The sequence below is a fragment of the Rhea americana genome, unplaced genomic scaffold (assembly GCF_003343005.1).
Source record: "Rhea americana isolate MKP2758 unplaced genomic scaffold, rheAme1 scaffold_151, whole genome shotgun sequence".
NCBI classification, from domain to species: domain Eukaryota; kingdom Metazoa; phylum Chordata; class Aves; order Rheiformes; family Rheidae; genus Rhea; species Rhea americana.
In genome coordinates, this window is record NW_028185606.1 from 1,367,654 (window position 1) to 1,392,988 (window position 25,335).

At 37.2% G+C, this 25,335-nt stretch overlaps 1 protein-coding gene and 1 long non-coding RNA gene across 9 annotated transcripts in view; one reads left to right on the top strand and one right to left on the bottom strand.

Annotated features, from left to right (window-relative positions):
• RABGAP1L (RAB GTPase activating protein 1 like) overlaps positions 1–25,335 on the bottom strand; it is a 232,400-nt gene that overhangs the window by 155,063 nt on the left and 52,002 nt on the right. For both annotated transcript variants that reach the window (XM_085299645.1, XM_085299647.1), the window contains exons 12-13: positions 21,990–22,083; positions 17,015–17,165 (exon numbers count right to left, since the gene is read on the bottom strand). In XM_085299645.1, coding sequence (XP_085155771.1) covers positions 17,015–17,165; positions 21,990–22,083 — 245 coding nt within the window. The remainder of the gene's footprint in view (positions 1–17,014; positions 17,166–21,989; positions 22,084–25,335) is intronic.
• The window catches only part of LOC146598839 (uncharacterized), a 186,506-nt gene continuing 171,675 nt past the window's right edge, over positions 10,505–25,335 (top strand). For all 7 annotated transcript variants that reach the window (XR_014895180.1, XR_014895181.1, XR_014895176.1 and 4 more), the window contains exon 1: positions 10,505–10,521. This is a non-coding gene — a long non-coding RNA (uncharacterized LOC146598839). The remainder of the gene's footprint in view (positions 10,522–25,335) is intronic.

Below are 25,335 nucleotides of genomic sequence, written 5' to 3' on the forward strand. Positions count from 1 at the left end.
GGTTGCCGCTAGAACTAGTCCAAATGCCCTTAAACTAACAGCAGATTAAGAGATATACTAGGTTATTAATTACCACTGCTCCAGGCATCCTGATGGGCAGCACTGTTATTGTATTGCTTTTTCCTTTAACCTCTGCTTCTGGTTACATGCCTCATGTTTAGTTAATGGTTTGTGAAAGCACATTTACAGTCCAGAAGAGCACATTTTTCATTCAAAATTGCCCCTCTGCATTTCAAATACCATAACAAAGCCATGTACTGTGCAGCTATCCTCCTGTAACACATTGTCTCCATGCACGGCAATACACTAGGGTAAACAGAAATGAATTAGCTATTAATTACATTGCACTGCTTTCAGAAGACAATTAACATTTTTACCTGTTAAACAAGTCACAAGACAAAAAAGAGCAATTAAGGGACTTTAAATGATGCAATTCTGAATCCTAAAGAATAGTCTGAAGAGCACAGGTGGTATTGCCCTTTTTTTTTCCTACAGGAATCATTCTCCATGGTTTAAAATATCATTTAAAAGGTGATTTTAATATTACATGTTTTAGAGACACATTTTGACATAGTTGTATTTTACTAACACTTTTATCTATACCAGGCCAGGAGCAACATTTTATAGGTGTGTTTAAATTGGTATTCTAAAGGCACAGCAGGACCTAGAAAGCATATGTTCCAAGGGACTCCACCTACTGTGACAGAAGCATAAATCTCTGCCAGTATTAATTCCATTTCAGCACAGCTTGAATAACAAATTTTAAGGCTACTAAGAAGGAAAAAAAAAAGTTATGATCACCTACTTTGACTCTTCAAACACTGCAAGCCAAGGAGTTGACCTACAGCATGACATTTTGAAAGATGATCAATTTTGATTTCATGAGTTCAAATGATGAATAATCCGTCGTAGCCTTCGTAGGAAGCRAAGTTCCTAGGCCTGCACAACAGCCACTACTGAGACACCAACACAAGGATCCAAACCCGATGCTACTGGCAGTATGCTCTAACCGTATACAGCTGTCAGTCCTTCAGTACCACAAATTTGGATGCACCAAAGAATAAAGTTGAAGTATGTACAAATGTAACTAATTCCTCTGCATTGCCTTAAAAAAAAAAAAAAGTATTTGTGCCCAACGTTATTTAGGTTCTTCCAAAAGCATCACCTCTACTTCATCCTTAAAACTCAGGGCCAGAGGCCATGCTTGCAAAAACTGCTGTACAACCAACTCCCCACACACTTCCAAAACCTTCTCCATCTCAGTATGATAAAAATTCCCCACTGCACCTTTGCCTAGTTACTTTTAATCAAAATAGGCATTCACCCAGTACACAAGATAGACTAATGACAGAAAATACTTCTGAATTAATGTGCCAGTCATGACTGCTKGGAAGCTGTTCTGAAAGCTACAACACATACAGACAGCTTTGCACACATAATTTATCTTCTTCCTCAAAAATAGTTTAAAACCTTTCAGAAATACCCACCTCATCTCTATTTTACTAAAAATCTTTGCTGGCAACTACATCGTATGACAAGTGCACGGATGCATCTCTCATCGCTTCAGATCCGCGGGCCCCGGCTGCGGCTCAGGTCCGGCAGCGAGTGCCCGCTCGCCCAGGGCAGCCAGCCCGAGCCGGGCTGGCTGGAAACTCCTGCCTACTCGCACGGCGCCTGCTGCGATTCGCTTCCGAGTAACACGCTCCTCTCTAAACTTTTCCTTTACTAGAGTTTTCAAAATAATGCTTCCTCAAGGACGCAAGAGGCCCCACCAGCTCGGATAAACCCCAAACAACTGGGATCRTTCAGGAGAAAAGGCCAAAGCTTTTATGGCTGGTGCAGACAAAGTCGGCTAAGGACCGACATTTCCGTACCGCTCTAGCAGAAATGCTCCTGAGGAGCACGTGGTACCGACAGCAAATTTGAACTGGTAACACCAATTCACTCTTTCGAGAACAACACACTGAAAACAAACCAAGTAAAGCTGTGAATTTTGGAAGACTATCTTTAGGCAATGTGTTACTCCGTATTACTAATTTACACGCTTCCGTGAAGTGCAAGAGAGAGGACTAGGGAAGGATGGGGCATGACTGCTATTTATAAACTGAAGTGTGGCACAATTTCTTTTTATGGATTTTAAGCTCAGCTTCCTTGATACCCTATTTTCCCGGCACTCGGAACTGCTGGAGAGCTGTCGTTGAAGGCGCCACGCTGGAGGAGACTCTCTCAGCACACGCTTGCTTCAACAACCACAGGAGAGAAAGGCCCAGGAATAGCTTCCTGCTAAAAGAAGCCGGGAGGGAAAATTTAGCAAACTATAGCCGCGTAACTTAGACTTCTTGGTAACTCACAGAAATGGAACGAGGCAATGAGACGATGTACTTAAAATGCTGCTGAAAAAAAATACCCATTTTTTTCACAGAGTTAGGCTGGCTAATTAGAACTTCTAAAAATCATCTAACATCCGATAACTATGTTTCGAGCTTAATAACATCTAAATACATTCAACTTCCAATAATCAGAGAATTTCATCTTAAATTAGTTTGATTGTATTACATAATGAGCACATTTATTTTTATAGCTAGAAATTGGCACATGTAAAATGTTATGTGATTTGAGAAAATAGTTTTGATATTTCTTTTTTGAATAAAGAAACTGATCTATTTCCCATCTCTCCAAAAAAAATTAAATATATATTTTGCCAGTACTGAAAGCAGGTTAAATACCTCTTTAATTAAAAAGTAAAAGAACTGAAGAATTGAATTTTCAACTTTTACAGTCTACCACCTCTATTCTTTTTTTATGACGTCCAAGCAGAGACAAACGAATGACTTTCCTTTTTTGTGCATTTATTCTGCTTTCAAGATTCTGCAAGTATATTTTATCACATTGCCTCAGCAAACCTACAACTGAAAATATATACATATTTATGCATATATATACACAAAAAAGATCTATAAAAATATATATTTTCTGCAACTTGATTTTAGGTCTTGCAAAAATATTGCAAATGTTTGAGGTCAAAGTTGATCTGATAATGTCTCTAGAGAAAGAAAACCCCAAAAGCTTTACTTCCATGAAATCTTAAAAATTTGGTATAATTGCTGCAAGCAAATATCAATTACTTTATAGTCACTTAGTTTTTAATTCTACGATGCATCCACTTGTACAAAGTTGAGACATCCTAAATACATGCATGCCCTGTAACACTCATTTATTGGGCAAATCACATTTTGTATTGCTAAATCCCAGGCAAAACCCAGCATTTTTGAGAGAAAATGCAAGCCATTTTGGAAGGACATCATCACAGAATATAGAGGTCAAGTCTATAAACTCAAGTCTTCTTTCATCAATATTAAATTCTTACTTAAACTTCTCCCCTCTGCTCAAAATTATGTTTTGACACTAAGTGCAAAGCTCTTGTATGTTTTGATGAAATATCATATATATGATTGCCTAACACTTGGCATATAAACTTAATGAGGAAAAAATGACTTTTATCTAATTGATGTTATGCCAGGAAGAAATGCCATATGGGAAGCAACAGAAGCACTAGGCTCTACCTGCTGTAATTGCATAGTATGCTAGTGGCCAGCCTTTTACACGGCCACTGGAATTAATCTGGCTTGGAAAGGCACACAGCATTTGTGAAACATCCTTCTCCCCAGCAGGTCACTAATGTTTGCTGCCGAACAAACTGGGCATAGTTTATTCCCACACCTTTAATGAAAGATAAGATAAAGAATGACAATGACAGAAATGAAGTTACTGGCTGCAAAACTTCAAGAGTAATCTTTGAAGCAATCTTATAGTAAGAAAAAACAACAAAGTGGGACAGCTTTCAATAGCGCAAAGAAAAAAAATATGCTTCCCGAATCAGTGGCAGTTGTCTATTTCATTATAATCAATGGCTGTAAATAAGGTACAAAAATATCAGAAATGACTACTTAATARTTAAAATATTCTAATATACAAAATATACTGCATATAAAACAAAATTCCAACAGTAGTTTTCTACAAAGGAAAGGCTTAATACAATGAACTGCATTCATTTCTGTGTACAAGTTACAAAAATACTTAGTAGTCAAAAACCTCTCGTAGGAACTGAGTAAAAGCGGATGAAACAACTTATTTTTCAACTTATGCTCTAATCAAAGTGTTCAAAGGGGAAAAGCTTAGTTTTATTTCCTYTCCTCCCAAAAAAGGTTCTTTGTAAAACAAAGTAAGAAAGTGAGAAAAAAAATGGTTACATTCAAAAAGCTATATTTTATTGTTATGGCAACTGATGTGCTAAAAATAAAGAAATAAAGTTGTTATGGCAACTAGAATTTTAAAGGCAGTCAAAAGTAGAATAATCAAACATTCTGCTGGCTTAAAATGTAACATCTATGACTCAATTTTCAGAAAAAGCTTGAGAGGCAAGTAGTGTTCTTTTTTTGATTCTCCAAAGGAGACCACAATTAGTTCAAGTTTCAGAGAACTCCACAGAATAATAGAAAGGGAGGAAATAAAGGTGAATAGAAAATTAGTCACTCAAAGTTCTCATGGCCAGATGGAAGAATACAGACTTTATGCTACTTAATTAATGTCCTGGCAACCCTACCTCGATCCAGGAAATAGAGCAGCTTATTATTAAAAACAACAAAAAGACAGCATTTATGATAGTCATCACAGTGATATATATATGGTATATAATTACAGGTTACTTAATGATTTCAAATTAAGTAGTGAAAAGTTAGGGGATACCAAAATTCATCTGTCTGAATAGGCAGAGTTCTGCCCTTTATATGCACGGTATTATTTATAAGACTATAATTACAAGAACATAATATATTTAAATTTCTGATACTTGCTAGATCATCATTTTAAAGCTCCTAGCTATATCAGCATACCCACTGATACAATCTTAGAGAATTCYCTCCCTCTCATCCAACACTTGACAGATGTTAAAATTGCTACTTTTATTAAAAAATTAATAGATCTTTGCACTGTGAGACTTTGCAAGCCCCAAACTCGCTAGGCCTTAATTAACATTAAGCAAAATACTTAAAGGATACTTCAGAGAACTATGACTAAAAGCAGTAACTTGCACTGGCAATATTTTGACTGGAACCAGGCATGCGAGAGACGCTCGCTTTCTAACGTAGGCCAGCATTTTAACGCAGTACGCGCCTTGCGCGTTGCCTTCCTTGCAGTGAATCACCGTTCTTACTAGTGTTGCTCATAACTCCTTTCTGGCCRATATGAGAAAGTCTCTTAGCCCAGGTCACTCGCGCTCTCGACTTGTGGACGGCAGCCTGGCGAAGAGTACGGATCAAAGCCAGGTTCCTCTTTCACTTGGGCTGAAGGGGGAGAATCTGATCAACTCCTTATCGCAGCACAAAAATCATGAGATGGAAATGCAACAGTCACCAGGCATAAATTTTCAGTCAGGATAAGTCTTAGACATATTAATATCAAGGTTTTAGAAGTCTGTGTAATGCTTAAGATGAAGGAACCAGGTTGCCTRTTTCCAAGATTTGTTGCCAACTCAAACAGCTCCCGAAGACAAGCGTGCTGTTTTAACATGAGCTCCAGGAAATTCGTCTCCTCGTTATATAATATTCTGAACGTAATCAAGYATGGTTACCTTCAGCGTAACTGTTTCAAGTTCAAAGAGAGAGCACACCACTCCACTTAACTGACATTTATACAAATCTTTGTTCCTATTTAGCATCCAGTGGTCACATTTCTTTTTGTAAGTGTACAGGTACAGTCATTCTGCACTGTATCATCAAAAGCATCCCAAAGGGTTATTTATTCTAATATGTGCAGGCACATTTAGCTCCTAATACATGTTTCTATATTCATAATTTACTATGAAAGAAGAACTTGAAAGCAGRTATTTTCATAGAAAGGCAAAGGAAATGCTAGTAAGCTGGAGTACGCATTTGTAATTACATTTACCAGTTCACAGCCATACAGTGGAGTTACAGAGCAGTCGCTCCAAATTTGCTAATTCCTTTGCAATAGAAGAAACAAGAAGCACACGTAATTAGCCTGCAATTTTACATTAACCCAACGAAGGCCATCTGCAAGCTGCCAGGGCAAAAGGGGCCCCTTGCTGCTCATCCCATCCCTCACACCAGACCTAGYGGTAACTACAGGGACACACACACTCGCGGACACAACCGAGACATGTGGGGAAGGACTTCTCCGACCACGGATCTGCGAGCTGCTGGGATGCAAGAGCCTCGCAATTGCYAGCTGCAGCATCCGAGAGGAGCAGGACTCGCATTTCGGGAAGCTCTTCTAGCAAGAGCACGCAGCCTGGATAAGGTGCAGCTTGAAACTGCATCACCATACAAGAAAAGTTAGGTTTAGATTCAGGTTATATACTGTATTACCTAGTCAAAAAAAGATTTGACTTTTAAACCTGACTATTCTTGAAACAAAATGGTCATTTCAGCATGGTTTTCTTGTACACGGTATATGGTTAAAAAAWCTGATGGTCTATATCACTAATATTTAGCTGTCAGTTTAAAAAACAACTGATTAAAATTCACAGCTCAAAAATCTTCTTAGCTGCCAAAATATTTAGATATGTCCACAGAAACCTACATAAAAGATTATTAGAAAGCGTAAAAGCGCTAGCTCACTGYGATTGATCTTCTTTTGGTTACTTTACCTCAGCAGCTGCAGATTTGCTTATTAATAGCAAAATTGCTCTTAATTGGTATGAGTAACTCATCACTACAAAGGRAAAAAATTTTGATAAGGATTACAGGTTGGAAACAAGATCTAATAAGTACAAATTACAACTAGTAAGTTCAATCTTCGAGATACAATCATTTTTAGGTAAGAGTCACGGGCACATACTAGTAGGACGCTTCAGCAACCAGCTGGCATGCACAAAGGGCCTTCCTATTTAAAAGTCAGATTGAGGCTGAYGGGAATTTATTCTGAAGACTTATATTACTGCTATTTATTTTTTCAAGAACAGAAATTAATTAGCCTAATAAATAAGATGTTTTAAATTCAATTACTCCTTTTTTTCAGCCCAGACTTCTGATTTCTGGATTTCTTTCTCATAACAGACTATATGGCAGTTATCACTAAATTCCTTAAAGGTGCAAGTYTCTTATTAACTGTTCCATTACAGTACCCCACAGAGAGGAGTGTTTTGTCTCTTCCTCTCACCTTCAAACCTCTCCAGCCCTTGAGTAATGCAGCCTGAATGCCAATTACGCAACCTTTGTTTGAGAGCAGGGAAGTTGGAGAGGAACCAGTGTACACTGAATTTTAGATGAGAGAATAATACTGAGAGAAGGCTGATTTTATTTGTAAATGTATCTTATGTTCTCAGGCATTACAGAGCTCTGTACGTAATATTTTGCTTAACATACACAGAGCCTGAYGCGGTAAGAGAAAGATGCGCACATACAGGGCGAGCTTGTCTTACGGAAAGGCAGCACACGCTGCAGAGAACTTCAGGGCTGATCCCATCTTGCTCAGCGGTGCAGAATACCAACGCTGCAAACAGCTTCTGCCATCACTCCTGTAATACTACCAAGTTGCTGCTGAGACAGGGCATCTGAACACCTATTAATGAACCAATATTCAAATTAAACCAGGATACCTAATCATGTTTTATCTAGGTAGGAATGTCACGGATTTTGAAAACAAGCTTTGAGGTACCAAGCGTTCACCAGAACTACCAGCTCTTCCTGCACGCTACGTTGTATAAACCTAGCACAGCAGCAACCTGTACCCCCACCATCCTACCCAACAAATACTTTTTATCTGTACCAGCAGGTATATATCTGACGTCTATGAGACCTCTAATTTTAATACCAGTTCTTCCRGGAACCATCATTTATACCTACTCAGACAACACCACTGATATTCCCCAAGGCTTCATCACTCTGTTTCAAGCGACGGGTAACTATGCTCCCTGGTTTTTGCACATAACTGATTACAAACCCACACAGACCAAAGCAGAATSAGGTCTCCAAAACAAACAAAAACCAGTCTTGCTTCTAATCTACCCTTCAGAAGAAATGCATCAATTTATGTGATTTTTAGAGCTCCAAGAGCCAGGAATTGTACCGAGTAWCCTTTTAGTGCTATCACAAGTAATTATGTATGGAAAAGATTTAGGTAGGCCMTGAAATAATTATTCTTGACATTATTTTATAACTCAAGTATCATATTTAAAAGTTAACGTTAAGACAACATAAAAATAAAATTACTAATGGGTGCTATTCATTTAGCTTTGAAAAGAATTGAGAAGAATCTCTCTAAAATGAGGGCTGAGCACAAAATTTTCTCCTTTGTGCACACAGAACTGAAAGATTTCCTCCAGAAGAACTCTAAATGAATCACAACTTGGCAAATTAAATTCACCTTAATGGCATTTTATTCTCAAWTTTGAAACAGAAATATTAACATTTACTAGGAAACTAGGTGCCTTGGTACAGTGATAATAAACTAAACTTTTTATCTGAAGTCTGATTTTAATAAAGCTATTGATGTAATTACAACTTTTGTCAACTTCTGCTGTTTAGAGGCAATATTTTCACATTAATTTCTAAATATATTTTCARTTCACACTGTTTATTATTCCACAATATGCAACACCCCTGAAACAATTCAAACAACAAATGGAAGATTCTAATTGCCAACATTAACATCTTCACTGAAACACAAAATAAGGCATCCTATCAGTCCAACCCAGCAAACGATTTGATCTTTCTGCACAACTATATCAAATTATATAAAAAAAAATCAAGAATCTACTTGCCATGAAATGAACAATCTAAGTTTAAGAAAACAGTTAGGTCAAGTCATCCTAACTCTGCCCTTATAAGAAGAAGCAGAGAAAAGTAAAACTCAGAAATTTGCCCAAAGATATTGAATAAGCTGAATTTAAAACAAATACGGAACTGTACAAGCTGCATACAGACCTCTCAGTGATCTGTTCCTCTAAAACTATTTTAATTAATATCTAGGTATCTCATACAAAAAGTGATGAGCCAAGTACTTTTCTTTTTTTTACTTCTCTTTAGTCAGTTGAGGGAAATTTCTGAGGGAAATTTTAATTTATAATATAATTTTTAGAAGAAAAAATGCTCCACTTCTGASACCTGCACACACTGCTTGGGCAATCTACAATCTTCAAAGATTCCAAGATATTTTTGCAAAAGGGAAGACATTAATAAATTTTACGTGTGGCTATTTGCCAAAAGCATATGTGTTGTAAGAAACAAAACTAGCCTATTTAGAAATTGCTGGTATGCTTCACTTCATAGATGCCTTTTTTTTTTTTTTAATTGCTGAATTAAGAAACCAACACGCTACTCTCGACACTCTCACATTATTGGTGACCAGCCACCTTAACGGAGAGACCTCTGATGACCTGAGATGCTCCTTAACGTAGCAGACAGAAAAAGAAGTTACTCCACCCTGCACAGAAGCATAAACTCTTGCATTTTCGGTTAGGACAAACAGATGCAGCCTTCTGAACACAAATATTTGCTACAAAAATACTCATATGTTTTAGTCCATTAACCAACCTGCTACAGCAGCTGGTGAACAGTCATCTTTTTAATTAGACTCCCTTATTGATTAATTAGTCTCAGAACAGTGAGCAGTGGGAGCCTGCACGATGCCACTGGGACAAAAGATGCTCCTTCTCTTGGTGCTAACTTCATAACCTTTGGTAGAGCTGCAAATAACAWGTTTGATTAATTTTCTGCTCAAACTAAAATAGCCTTTCTATGTAAGTAATCCTTTCAATCCACAGCTGAACTATTTCAATCCAGTTTTCGCACAAATTAAAAAACTAAAAACATAAACACATCACTTTCAAAGTCAATTGTATTTAACCACATTTGCACGAGCACCAACTCACTTGTAATCTCTTCTGCTTTTTTCTATCCRTGCTAGTAAAATTGCCTAAAAACAATAGAAAATAAACGACACAAATATTAAGTATGAAGCAAATACCTTTTCTAATTTGTACAGTGATGGTAAYCTGTAAGTGTAAAAGGTAAGTATTTTTGTGCATTAAGTTTTCATGAAAGTTGATATTCCATCCTTTGAGATCACTTTGGAGATAGATATATTAAGGAAAASAGTTTGTTAAAGTTAATTCAACCCATAGAAATAAATCAGAAAAAGAATCTGGCCTGTTAAGATTTATAAMCCAGATTCCTTTGGTGTTTGGAGCATGCTATTTTTAACTCTTAATTTTGGACAAAAGACTGCTATTATAAGACTGGGAAAAGGAGAAAATACAGATATCTATTCATTATAATCCTGTCATCATGAAAAAGTTTCCGCTTGGCACGGGTGCTTTTAATAACGAAATACGGCTGATAAAGAATTGCAAAGACTTTCTCTATAGCAGCTCTTCCTTTGGGAGAGATTTGGAACCAAAGAGTTAAGATTGATCGGAACGAAGTAGGAACGGAAGCGCCTGCATGCAGAAGCATGGGAGGAAGCACCTCAGAGAACGGGTGACGAGAGCGGGGCGGGTTGGTAAGCAGACCGGTGAGAGCACGACTGACGGCAGCCGGACTGGGAAGCGCTGAGAAGCATCTTGCTGCCTCCCGACCCGCGGGCCTGCGCTYCGCGAAGGGCGAGCTGCAGCCGAGCTGGGCACCCACAGCAAGGTTACAGCGCATCACCTCTGCCCACCTCTGCCTGCCACAAAACCACCCACGCGGAGGAAAGGGAGGACGGGCAGCAACGGCGGCCGAACTCCGAGGCTGAAGCAAGCAAGCTTCTGAGGGAGAAGATTATACCAGATTAACTGCTTGTCTCCTAAGGAGTACAAAAACCTTGTCAGGGAAAAAAAACAAAAAAAAAAAACACGTTCATTGCCACCAAGAGAAACCCAAGAGAGACAGGGAGGACGTAGCAGCCAGCGTCCCTCGTCCTCCAGGTCACATGCCTGACCCTGGCCAAGGCAGCTGGGCAGATGCACCTCAGTCCTTGAGAATGTGGATGCAAGAAAATTAGTGGAAACAGTTTTAAAATAAATACCACCTTCTCCTCTGATACGATCTAGCACTGAGTTTTGTTACACTGATTTCCTACRTTTCAATCTCTATTTCATTTCTCAATTGGAACAGATAAGCTGATCCCGTAATTCTTCTCACGCAATTTTCTTAACAGTTCCACTTAAATTGTCTAAGCTATATTGTACAACATATACTGATAAGCTAAACAAGCATATATACTGTTTTGACCTCCCTGCAAGATATAAATGATGAAGGAAATTCCAAAATTTTACCACCAGGAAAAACAAAATCAAAACTGTCGTGAATAAAATCTCAACCACCTACAGCTTTTAACAGCGAAAGAAAATAGCTTGTGTCCCAGACGTATAAAGTCAGAATTCTAAAGGAGGAATTAAATATTGTAGAATAATTTCTTTTTCATTTTCCAGGGAGACCTAAGTGTAATGTCATCCTGACACGAAGACTGCTTCTATTTGCCATAATTAACTGCGTATTCTTTCCAGCGAACAAGTGACAAAGTTTAATTTTATATCTGAGCCTGTAAGCTTCTTAATCTAAAAGCCCCCCCCCAAAAAAAAATGTGAACCCTTAATTTAAAAGGAAAAGACAAAACAGAGTTAAGAGGATATTTCCTGTAGGATGCAGAAATTACAATACGGGTCAAAACAGTAAGAATAAACTACACACATTGACTCTAAATCAATTATATTTCATTCAGGCCAAAACCCAATACATTTACTCCTAACTCTTCTGCAGCAATAGACTGTATTTTCATGTAACTGGTCCTTACTGCATGAGAATTATACTGCCATGTGTTTAGTGCCAATTTCAAATTAGTAAATTAATGAGATCATTTTTTTCCCCTCAACTTGGCAATATTGAATCTTGAATCAATGCCTCTCATAGTTTGCTTTAAACTTGGGAAGAATTCTCAGGATTTTCACTCTTCTATTGAATGGCTTGAAATGTTATTGGCCTGGACACAAAACAACACTATGCAGTCAGCAGACAAAGCTATTTTTTGGCCAACTTTTCTCACGCCTAACCCTTTAATTAGTTATTATCTCTAGCTGTTCTGGGCACATGCTCATATTGCCAAAGGAAATTATGACAGTAAATAAATAATCTTATTTTTGGTTCTCTTTTAAGTCATTTGGAAGGACAGCCACTAAGTCTTTCTTTAACACCTTCTACTCAAAGTCACCAGCCATTTCAAAAAGAGGCGTTCACTTTTATGTGCAAATTTTAATTGCTTTTAAGTAACATACTGCTACCAAAACCTACTTTATCTGAAAGCAAGTTTGTTTTTTTCTGATAAACCCACATAGAAATGAATTTAAACGAGTTTGGGTTCTGTTTTCTTACCGCAGAGCAGCAGCATCATTTTTAAATCTGCTGAATGTGTGTTATATGTTTTATTACTCAAATGTATAGTTCATTTCCAAATGGAAATCAGAAACTTAATGTATTACAAAGGAATGATGAAAACTTTAAGAAATTATAAATCTTAGCTCATAACAGTTGATCCAGAAGTTTTCAAACCACAGCTAGCTAGTTCACAGAATGTGGAAGGCTGCCTTCTTTTTTTATGGCTTCATTGTTTTCCTTACACAACTACTTAAAAGCCTGACAGGTGTTGCTCTCCAAACTTAGCAGAAGGGACTTGAAGTTAAGTGAATTTCAAGCATAATCTGTAACAGTGCTACAAAAGAGGCAACCAGTCCATCACACTTAGCAAGGCAGAAAGAAGTCTCACTCTACAAATTCAACAGCTAGAACACATACAAGAATGAAACCAGCCAAAGTATAGAAGCAGAATGTTATAATGGGTAGCACAAAATATAAGAAACAAACAAAGATCTGCTCCATTTCATATGCAACAAGTGTTCTACAAGAAACCGCTTTCTAYTGTTCTCAAGTGACAGCAGACTTCTAACCATTCGCTCAGCAGCAGTGCTTGACCCCTATTCTAATAGGGACGGTAGGGTAGCAGCATGGGGCAAGGCAGAGCGTAACTCTTGCTGAAGACTATCAACAGTCACCTCAACAGTAAACAGGCTAAACTGCGACTCATCACTAGCCGATTCATCAGAGTTCAACACATACCTTGTCACGGGCAAGACTTATCTGAGTTGCTTGAGGGAACACAGAATAACATCAAGTAGGCAGGAGAAAACTCCATCAGTGAACGGACCCTCACTTGTGCATATGTTTTTCCATTTACCTTCTTTTAACAAATGGGCTCTGACGCTCTTTTACAAAAGCTCTGTACACGCACCAATATTAACGCTTCAYTCACGCAAGCAGAATTTTCTTACTCTGGTTTTCCTTAAAAAAAAAAAATCTTTTCCTTAAAATTACACACACAAATACATATTTATCTTTCCTGATGTATGTTTGATTTTCTCCTTTCAGTACTGTGCCATGTGTACCAGGGTCAAAAGCCGAAGGCATGCATGCCAGAAAAGTAACTGAGGCAGATTTAGACTGGCACACAGTACAGATTTACATATATGTCAGAGATGAAGTGGCTGCCAAATCCCAACTCCTACTCTCTGAAATCATGTGCAAGACCTGCTATAGTGCTCCAGCCAACATTTCCAGCAGGCAGGGCGAGTATTCTCATCGAGCTGGAGCTCAGCATGAGACACAAGATATTGCCTGTCAATAAGAAAATATTTCTGAGAGCAGCGGCACCTCCCTTCACTCCTAGGGCTCCAAACTCAGCTTGAGATGGGGAACGTGTCAGTATGCATGAGGCTCTAACACAGGAAGGCACACACAGTTCACCAGATCATTCTTGGCAGACTCTTGCCCTCTAGTGCAGAGGGCTAGAGGACGTGCCCTCTGTAGAATGTAAGCATGGCACCGATTTTTCTAAGTAAGAAAGAGATTTTATTGTTCTTTCTGTGCTAAATTAAAACACTAAAATAAGCCCCAAATTACTGTCTGCTATAGAACACATTCACCAAAACACTCCTCTAACAACAAAATACTGCAGTAGATTTCAAAGCTCTGCATACAGATGGAAATACATATATACACACACACATATATACACACACACACACACTGTAACAGACATACCCTATTTGTGAAGTGACGTGAATGATTGTTGGCCAATCTAATATACTACTTCCCTACAAACTGCATGCAACTGGCATAAAACAACAAATGCATCTGTATCACAATCTATACGGTAAATTCAAGGGACAGGACTCTGCTATCATTCAGTTCATCAAAAGGAACGCATTTTTTGTCTGCCACAACGTTATCCCCTTCCTCCACTATCAAGCACAGTTTCTTCAGAAGTTAACTAGCAACTTACCTTGCTGGTAAGTAACAGCCAACACTATATTCATGACTATGCTACATCGTGGCACTTTTCCGCAGAGCTAGAGTGTTAAACAGTGCAATCGTGTTATTTTGATCATTGRACAGAAATCCTTAACTGCACCTATAGAAGCTTACTTTCTTACAAATCCCTGCATGCACGGATTTTTTTCCAGRGGCCTCCAGGTGCTCTCTTTCTCAGGGAGGTAATGTAATCATCAATTTAGSAGAACAGCGCAACTAGGGCTGGATCACAAGAGGGGAGAAAGAGGCTAGTGCGTTGGGACGGCAGTCTCTTGCCTTTAAAAGGGACAGAGCCGTTACAAAAAGCTGAGCAGCAGCAGAGGCAACGGAGTGTTACAAAGCTTCAAGGGAACTGGGCAGTCACAGGGAGYTGTACAGGGAGAAAAATAGGCGGTGGGTCAAGTTCTCAAATGCTACTACCTTCTCCTACTTCCTGCCTCTCAACATGCTTTCTTCTCAGGACTCCAAATGCACAGCGCTGCCACCTCTTACCACCTAGGAATGTCTAGATGAGTCAAAAACTCAGTCGTGCGCTTACAGAAGATAAGAGGAAAATTTTTCAAGAGACAAACAACAGAGACACAGTAAGCAGAGACACAAAAATATAAAGAGACAATGACTCTGTCTAAATATATGCATAAACGGAAGGAAACAAGATGAAAGCTATGTATTKGATGGAAAGAAGAGCTAATTAAGGGAAAACATGAAGTACATGTTGATGGTGCATTGGGATGGTCACAAAAAAACAATGCAGAAAAATCAATTCTGATTTTTCATATAGTAGAAAGAAATGGACAATCGATAACATTCAACTAAATTTGATCTTTCACAAGTACTTCATCACTGGTAGACCGAAGATACTATTACAATAGAGCTTTTAGTAGGATTCAGAGAATTAGACATGAACACACACATATACATGTGCGCACGTATGTAAAATGCTAAAAATAAAATAGTTTAACTTACATTACCAAAATCACGCAAGCAAAAATGAAACTGAACGGATTTCTGTTCCTAGGCATATTATTACATAACAATTCATTAAAAAAGGCTGACAAGTTTTACTGGAGCACCCAATAATAACTATTGGTAAAAACAGACCTTAGCTTTGGTTTGACATACAATTTCTCCTATTTGTTTCTTTTTATGAATCTATTTATGCAGTGTACACCAAGTGATGTGAACACCAACAGTTTTTATATACTCAGACTATGGAAGAAAATTCATGGTTTCAGAAAAATGTGATTTATCTTAAAAAAAATGTTGAGTTTGCAAAAATGCTTCAGTTCATAATAGGATATAATTTTCTAATCCATAATAGTATAATATTTCACCTGAAATACTACATCGACCATCCTCCAGAATGGTCARAAATATTTCTATTGTGAAAAGGCCAAATGTAACATGGTATTTTGAATGGCACGAGCTCCTAGCATCATGATCAGGCTTGTATAGAGAAAGCTTTTAACTCCCTCCTCCGCAATGAAGCAAACATCTTCCCTACTACCAGAATGCAAAGGCAACATAACGGAGCATGGTTTTGACGCAGCATACAGCTCGCAGGTGTCCTGTGAATGGTGTCTACACAAAATATAACCCAACCACTAAGTCAAAAAAAAAAAAAAAAAGAAAGAAAGAAAGAAAGAAATTTTTTTACCCTACCAAAACAACTTGTTCTATCAGTAAATGAAAAACAAGCTGGGAGGACAGAAGATCTCACTGTGGGGACACCTTTAAAAATATAGCTGGTAGGTTAGATTGAGAGGGCAAGCAACAAAAACACAGGACTACATCATGAGAGGAAGCTTTTACTGACAACATCTACCCTAAAAGCTTTGCATAGTCAGATCATTCATTCTTTAGCCAACACATCCAGCATTTTCTGTGACCAACATACAAAATTATCTTCATCAGTTTCTACCCTTATGATCATTTTTAAGGCCAGTGTTGTTCTCAGAACGCTGAACTACCCTGCTGTTGCAAGTATTTTAGAACCACTAATGGCAAGTGCACAGCCTGACATTGCACGGAGATCCTACCACTACAACGGAGTGATTCTCAGTCTTTAAACTGAAGCTCTAAGCAGTCTGRAACATCTACACAGAGAACTTCTGATCAGCTTTGCTGACCGCACTGAAAAGATTAGGATGTAGAATGGGAAAAGACTATTGAGGCARTTCTCCTCTCTAACAGTCTATATAGCGAGAGGACTTGTTTCCAGCTAGGAAAACATGTTTTTAGTATTTTTGTTTAAACAACAGTTTTCTTTTTTCATTTTTTTTAAACTAAAACCCACAATATTAAGGCAAAAGGAGAACAGAAACTGTTGGAAAAAAACAAAGTGATGAATTTAAGTAAAACAACAAAAACCAACACCTGAACAACAACTTGATGTGCTTATTATCATCACAGCAAGTGAACAGAAAGCTAAATGTCAAGCATTACTAGAGATATAGGTCAGCAATTTCTATTGTTAATGCCATTCAGCAGGTACTCGTGGCAGGAGGTAAAGTCACCTAATCACAATTTCAGTTGCTTAAAACAAATCAAACTGTTCCAATCTTTTGCCACTCGGCAGCTGTACCAAATGGCTGCTCAATATAATTCACCATAATGAAACAAAACAAAACAAAACAAAACAAAAATCTTACCATTGTGATGAGAAGCCTGTATTTCTCCAACATCGCCTGGTTGTCATGGCATCCTGCCAGCAACTGCCAAACCTCGGCCCTCAGCGCTTCGGGAACACCACTCTTGACCAGCGTAGATAATCCTTTCGGTCTCACAAAAAGATTATTATGCCTGAGAAAAAAAGACAATCATTTGCCTATCATACTTCAACCATGGGAGCAGTATACACGATTAATATATAAAATGTTTTCCAGCTTTCCAATGCTATTCTGAAAAGTAGAGTCACTAACTAATAGCATAAACATTTCTTTCACAAGTTACATAAATTAGTATTTGTCACATGGAAAGATAGAATGCTGAAAGAGTTTACAGTAATAACCAGTGGCAAAACACACTGATATCCAAAATTATTTCAGCTAGAATTAGAAATATTAATGAAATTTAAAAGAATAAACAATTGCAGAAATTGAAAAACTAATGCTTAATAGAGAACAACATAAAAAAGTTACTGACAAGTGCAAGGGATACTATAAAGTACAGATCAATTTGAACTGTTCTTGGGGCTCAGGCRAGCTGAAAATAAACTATTAAAAAGAAAACTGTGTCATTTGTGCAGGCAGTTCACTTTAAGTATTTTTTCAATATATAGTATAGATTAAAAGAAGCAAATGAAAAACAAGTTGTACAGAGAAAGAAATTTTGGAAAACAAAAAATGTTTTACAGTATTAACATGAAGACTGAAGTTCCAGTTTTATATGGAAAACTAAATTTGGCATTGAGCGTAAGACAGGCATTCAGCCTTGCTGTATTATGTTGCAAGTTCTACAAAGTAATAATACTTGCACACAACTTGGAAAAAATCCCAGCTTCCAAAATAAATTTGCTAATTAGTCTGAGCTAGCATTTTAATACCTCTTCACTACATACCAAGAAATGTGGGAAGATGCACGCAGGATGACTTTTTTAATAACACATAATTAATCCTACAAAAGTTCTCTATTAGAACTCTGGAAGGGTAACATAGGCTCAATATTGACACAGTCCTTGAGCCCATACTTTTAAGATAAAATTACTGCATATACACAATAATGCAGAATTTTCAGTCACACAGGTCTAAAAATCCTTTCTAAGAATCTAAACTGTTTACTGATCTACATTAAATGCCGCTTTGAATTATTACGGCAATTTTCAGCAGGAAGAATGTCTAATTGACTCTTTATTCATTATAATGTAGCAAGTGCTTGCAAGTATGTTGGTTTGGCTTGTTATCATTTTGACCACCGTTATGTTATTCAACTCTACTGGTAGGAGAGCAGTGAGAATGGCAGCTTAGTCGAATACTAGCAAGCTGCCATTACTCTAAATAACCTGTCATTTGACACTCAGCTTTATGTAAATGTTTAGAGTACTCACTCTTTGAAACAGGTCATTAAGATGTAAATAGTTTTCTGCTACTGTTCAAATTTAAAAGATGCTCTAAAGGACTTTCTTTCCTACACTCAGTTAGAGGAGGAGATCCCCATTGCCCCAAATGACTGGAAATTAAAAAAGAGTGGGTGATTATATAATGCCCTTATTCTTCTAAGTATAAAAATTATTTTAAATTTTGAATGTGTAGTGCTATACAAACGAGTTCAAAATTTATCAGTCAGCCAAATTAAAAGCCTGCCAGTCCCAGTTCTCTTTTTCAGTATATTTTACAATAGCTCACATTTAAATAATGGTCTTGTGATAGGATGAAGTTAGGGTAAAAACAATACCCAACAGAAATATTTGAAGGACTAGACAGTCTGAACAGTTATAAAATGATTAAATACACAATTAAGAATGAACATGAAAGGAATGTAAATGACAAAATACACCAGAAATCTAAAAGCAAGTTGTGAGATTATGAAATATTCATAATAAATTTCAAATAATATTAGTTTGATAATAAATGGATTGGTCATAGGTAYTTTATGAAAGGCAAAATGCCTTCTCTAAGGACTCAGCAAGTGGACACAATGAACAGCTAAAAAGGTAAGTTTCCATATAAACATGATACGGCATTTTTCAGTGCCACCAAGAAAACAATACAAGTAGCTTATGGCAACAGCTAACAGGGATGCATGTTCCATATGGAGATACCATCCTTATTTCCAAACATATTCACAACTGTGAATTAAGCATGCTACAGTGCACAGGATTTTACCAGAGTTCTCATATATTGAAAAAGCTTTACAGAAGAGGTAACACTTTAGCAACATCAGTCCATGCAGTAAAGCATAATTCTGTACCTTTTAATAAGCAACTCCTCAGTTTCTGAGTGTCTGTCTGGGAAACAGTTCAATTATTAATAATCCTTGCTCTATATTCTATAATAATGAACAAAAATGCATGCTTTTTCCCCCTACTGTAGAGGCCCAAGCACCTTACATTGCTGGATAACGTTGACATCTGCTTGGCCAGACTGCAACAAAAACAAGCTAAAAATAAAAGCTCGTCTTATCCTCAGCACATACAAAGTTGGCTCTTAGGAAGAAATCGGTCATTCATGGATGCTGACATCATTTATTTGTTATAAAGTACAGTAATTCTCCTGAGTAAACTTCAAAGACACCATTTTAAAAGGTCAAAGAGCAAGGATATAAAACAGCAACGCACAGAATATGTTCCAACTTGACAACCAAGTATTTCTGATCAACCACTGCTCTCGGCCATGACTTTTTTAAATACATCAGAAACAGTTATTGTTAAGAACGTAGCTCAACTAGCTCAGCTTGCAAGAATAAATTTAATTCTGACAGTATGTTAAATGGTACACCTTGTTATATAAATTAAAAGGTATTCCATTACCTTCCATGCGTTTACTGTATCATTTGCGTAAACCATCTTGTTCTGACTCCTGCTTATATTCTATCCTTTGAAGGAGACTTAAAGCAATGTTTCTGCTGAGTCAGTCCATTAGCTTACAGTGACATTTTAATTAAATGACAGGAAGCAATTAAAATGCAAGAAAATTTTCATCTCACACAAATCGGTACACCAGTACATCAGTCTCCAAGTAGAAATGTTAATTTTATTTATTTATTTTTAACAAGTGCACATATATTCTTTCAGCATATGTTATAATGTTCAGCACACTAGAAGAGTTAATTTTAATCCATTTTTGGTTTCTAAATTGTTACATTTTTCATCTGTTAACCTTTCCAGGTTTTGTTCCTAAAGTGTGATAAAACACTGTTCAAGAATGTAAGTACTTCATATATTTAAATTTATCTCAAAAGATTATATTGTGTGAGATGCTCCTAAAGAAAACAGGTTTGCTACTGCTGATCTTCAAGCTGGCTGGGATCTTTTTTTCATCGCTTTGACTGGGATGTTTTATCTACTAACTAATACCCTCAGTTAAGTGTCAGCATTTTTCTTAGGACTTCTGAATAGTTTCCTCAAAAAGTCTTAATTTTTTTGTTTCATTGAACAATGTGCTTAACCAACATGATGAAATAGTTACATAAAGCTTAAGAGGCAAAGTTGTGGGCAAACAACAAGTTCTATATTTCTGGATCCTTTTCATATTAGTTCAGATATTTCCCCAGGACCAAAGTTAAAACTAAAGGAATCAACTGAGAAGTGAGTAAAAAGTTGTATCTTCCCATGCAAATACAACAGAGATGGAAAAGATCTGCCACAGGCCTTTAAAGGACTTGGAATGGCTTCACTGATTGACCTTGAGGTGCCAGATGTAAAATTTCAAACAATTTATAAACTCTCTCTTGGGATGTCCTTTAGAATAAGCCTTGGAAATTTCTAAATAGCCCCAGAGCAGATATATCTGCAAGAATCTCAGCCTTTTCACATGAGGAAAAGGGATCAACCGACTTCCACACTTTTCCTCACCATCTTCTTACTCAGAAGGCCCATAGCCAGAATACTTGTATGATCATCTCATGAAGTATTTGTGCTTCCCCAATCAGATCTTAGCTAAGAATAAGGCAGGAGGGAAGGGGTCTGTCAAGCTCCACAAAATCTTGCGATATCACAGCTGACATAAGCTTTGCATGAACTCTCCATAAAATACGATGTCTGTGGCAAAGGGTTATTTTTCTCCAAAGCTACAAGTAGCCAGATAAAGGGAGAATTGCCTGAATATATCCTTAAAATGTTTCTCAGTTCTTTTTTTTTTTTTATGCGTTGTTGGGAAAAATGTCAAATTTCAGACTATGGACCTCTGATTATTTTAGTCTTGGTAGCAGAAGCTACTACTTACATAGAGAAATCTGAAGAAGCAGTTCTGGCATTTGCTAACAGTGTAAGGTCTCTTAGAGCTAATAAATACACAGATTTTTTCTCTCTCCACAAAGTATACACTGTTACTGAAGCAATTACATCACAGAAATAACACTGCTGAGAACATACTCTAGGCTTAAAAACATTCTTCATCTTACTCTCAAACAGAAACAGTTTAAGAGAGGATCATAACCTTTCAGGAATTCCTTAAGTGCTTACTTGTAGCATATCAAAGAGGAGAAGAGTGCTTCTAAACAAATCAATCAATTAAAAATAGACTTCAGCTAGCACAAATGGCGTAGACAGGGCAGACTGGAGTTGATCTGGAATTTACACTGTAGCACTAAGAGTCATTTGAGATTCATGAGGGCTTAACATCCAGCCCCAAAGACCATCAGTGGCCAGAAAATTCTGCACTTGAAGGCTCACACCAACAGCATGAGCAAGCTTTGACATATGTGGACATATGCTCAAAGAACGAAAGAAACAAGACTTTTGGAGAAGATGTGGGAGAGATTTRCCAAATAACTGCAAGTTATAAACAAGAGAATTTACCAGCCCTTATAATCTAGGTTTTTTAAAAAAAATCGTATGTCTCATATTTTAGTTTTTAAATAAAATGTATAAGCCAGAGAATTTCAAACCTCCTTCACAGGATCACACCCTCTTACAAAACAAAGGAAACTGTTACAATTTAAAATATAAATAAGAAAATGAAACATTACCATCTCCCAAGTAATTCTCCCCAGGAATACAAGATCTTCTCCGGACAATCCTTAGACACATCACCAGTGCCACTGGAGAGTTCATTATCACTCTCTGGAGAAAAAACAAAMAAAAAAAAAAAGACACACAAAGGGAAAAACAAAAGCATGTACAGATTTATCAAAGAGAACAGATATTAAAGAGGTATACGTATAATATACAAGCATCAGACAAATTCTTCTGACATACTGGTTTTAAAACTGAAAAACAGAGAGAAAGTATCAGCAGAACTGYAAGGAATGCTTGTTAGACTTCATTAAACAAGTGTAGTAATGAAACTACTGTAAAGATTAAGATAAGAAGAAGAGGCAAGAATTCACAGCACTGATAGAGAAAAAAGGGCTGGGATCTACAAAAGACCTCTGTGGGAAGAGATTCAAGGCAGTTAACTAACCATCTAATGAGATATCACTATGCACTGTAACACTAGCCGCACCCACTCTAGATCCCCTATAAAAACTCTTATAAAGCACAGTACATTACGTAACTTCTTTACAGYGTATCACTTACGTGCCATTCTGCTCTCATGTATTACTCTGATCTCAAGAAGGCTACTCACAGTTCAGAACTGTGAAATAATTTTTTACTGAACCAAATTTACGGAAGAGCTGAAAMATTTGACACTGTGACATTAAAGGTCATACTGCATGGAGCAGAAAATAACGCTTCAAACAGGAAAGAAATCTCATGAGTATTAAGGATGAATGTGTTAGAGGGCTATATGTCATTACATATGACTAATATACAAAAGGCTAGAAGGGATAATGAGAGTCTGGAACAGCGTGCTCAAATGAGGATTAACTATCCAATTTGAGAATATCTTATGAGTCTACACAGCTGCCCACAGTAAGCTGAATAGCCTAACTTTCTACAATAGCTTTTCACAYGAACATGCTTTTGCAGTTATTCAGGGCCTTTTCCATGTTTATCTGAATGAAGTACTGCTGAAAATTAAACATGAGTTAGTTTGTTGTTAGCTAGCTGCTCAGACAACACCAAATCTTAACAGTGCTGCAGTTCTCATCTCCTTTAGCAAGAATAAGAATCCCAAAAGATACCAACAGTCTATTATTCTAAAAGACATCTGAAGCTACAGACCGTTTACATCTCAAAACATTTGCGATTGCGCTTTCTTATGAGCCAGGCCATCTCAAGAAGCTAATTTAAACCAAAAAGAGGGGATTAAAGTCGCATCTGCTCCCCGAATCCCCTAAACGTTCTCSTCACCCTAGCTCTGTCAAATCTGGATGCTGACCTAATATCTTTACTTCTGCAGGTACTTCAAAAATTTCATGTCTAATTTTCTGTAGACAACTAGTTCAGGTAGAGCAGGATCTGCTTCAGTACCTTGTATGATTATGCTCACAGCCTTCATCACTGTCATTCTGACTCCAATTACATGTTTCTAATTCTTAATCTCAGCAAATGCCATATACACGTCGTTAACAAAAATACATGATCAGTCTTTGAATTTGACAACAAAATATGAGGACAAGGACAACATACATACCATATTTCAAGGACAATTAACACAGCAGACATGCTGCTCTGGGAGCAGAGGGAAACAACTACCAGATACATCTTTTTAATTCAAACTGAACATCAGATCAGTGAAATTTGTAGCTTTGGACCTGTTTGCATAGTTTAACAGGTTCCAAAATACAAGCCCTACATTTAAATATCTCTCCTTATAATTAAATATATATATATAAAAAAAATATTTAGTTTAACTATATAAATTTAAATAATAAATCTACAGGAAAAATGCTCGATTCCCTAGATGGGGTCCCCATCATTTTCATACATTCACTAGGTTCAGAGGTGGAAATAAGATTCCTCCCCCCCCCCAAAAAAAAACCCACACAAGCATTTTAACTGAAATTCAGTATCACTATAAAAGGATTCCCAAAGGAACCCTATTATGTTCCAGTGGAACAAATGTATTTGATGACCCAACTTGACAATATTTTTAGTAATCTCAAAATGAAAGGAAAATCTTCTCATTTACCACTCAGTCCTGTTAATAACTAAGAAGAGACAGACAGACAGTGAAGTTAAAACATTTAAATGCATTGCATTTTTTAAATTCCTCCTTCTCCTGATTTCTCCAACTGGATCTAAGAGATCAGTTAAAAATGCAGCCACCCTACTCCTCTTGAAAAACAAAGGAAAAAAATTTTTGAGAAAATCCTCTGTAGATAAGAAATTCAGAGAGACAGGGTGAACGTATGGTACATATTATGAATCTCAATAAACCTGACTCACATCCCAAAGTTATCATAAATCACAATTTCAAAAAGGTTTCACACGTTCAAGGTAAAGCAAGACAAACTGGCACAAAATTCTGAAAAGAGAGATTTAAACTACAGAGAGACATCGGAGAGACTAAGAAGCCACAGTGCATCTCCACATGAATTAGTGGTGAGAGTAGTACACACAAGCAAATCTTGCTAATTGAAACAAAATCAGATGAAGATCAATAAAATATATTCCAGCCAGATCAAAATGTTTAATAATGAAGCTACGTGGGGCACACTCAGGAAGAAAGCACACTGGTTACCTGATCCAAACTTTAGCTTGCCAAAGAATACTAACACTGACAAAACAAAAGTAAAATCCCTCTTTTCTCACGACAGTGGCAATCTATGCAAAATTCTTCAAAGTTCTTAAGGAGATCAGTGTTACATAGCATATGTATTCCAGGAAGCTATATCACCAAGCTGCAGCRCTTCAGCCCTGAAGATTCTTTCATCTGTAAGGCTTAGCAGTATTTGGAATGTATTATTCAGTTATATGTCAGAAAATTACAAGCCTTAATTAGAAATGCCATATGTTCCCTTTCAAAAGACACTAACGTCAAACTTCAAAATAGAACAGGGCAAAGGGTAGAGAATAAACAGATTTAAAAATCTCTGCTTTGTTTCCATTACAAAGATTATGTATGTTTTTTAAAACTGTGTGAGCACTTAAGTATAAATTAATTACTTAAGAAAACGAAAGGTAGTGGGAGGGATATTTAACTCCACATGTTCTTCTTTGCGGTGTGTTGTTACATATTTTCCCACACACTACAGGATCTTTATGCCAGCATTGTTAGCCAAAGAATGATCTTTGTCGTGCCAGATTCTGCAAGGGATGCCACAACTCCCTTACTCTAAACGTATCACGGGTTTCTCCCTTCCTCCTTGACACATGCCTTGCACTTTCAGAGCCCCTCAACCAGAAAGCAAAACTAACTCATCATCAGAATGGGAGGGGAACAGGCAAGCGAGCAAACTTAAGGGTTGGGGTTGTGAATATACGTAC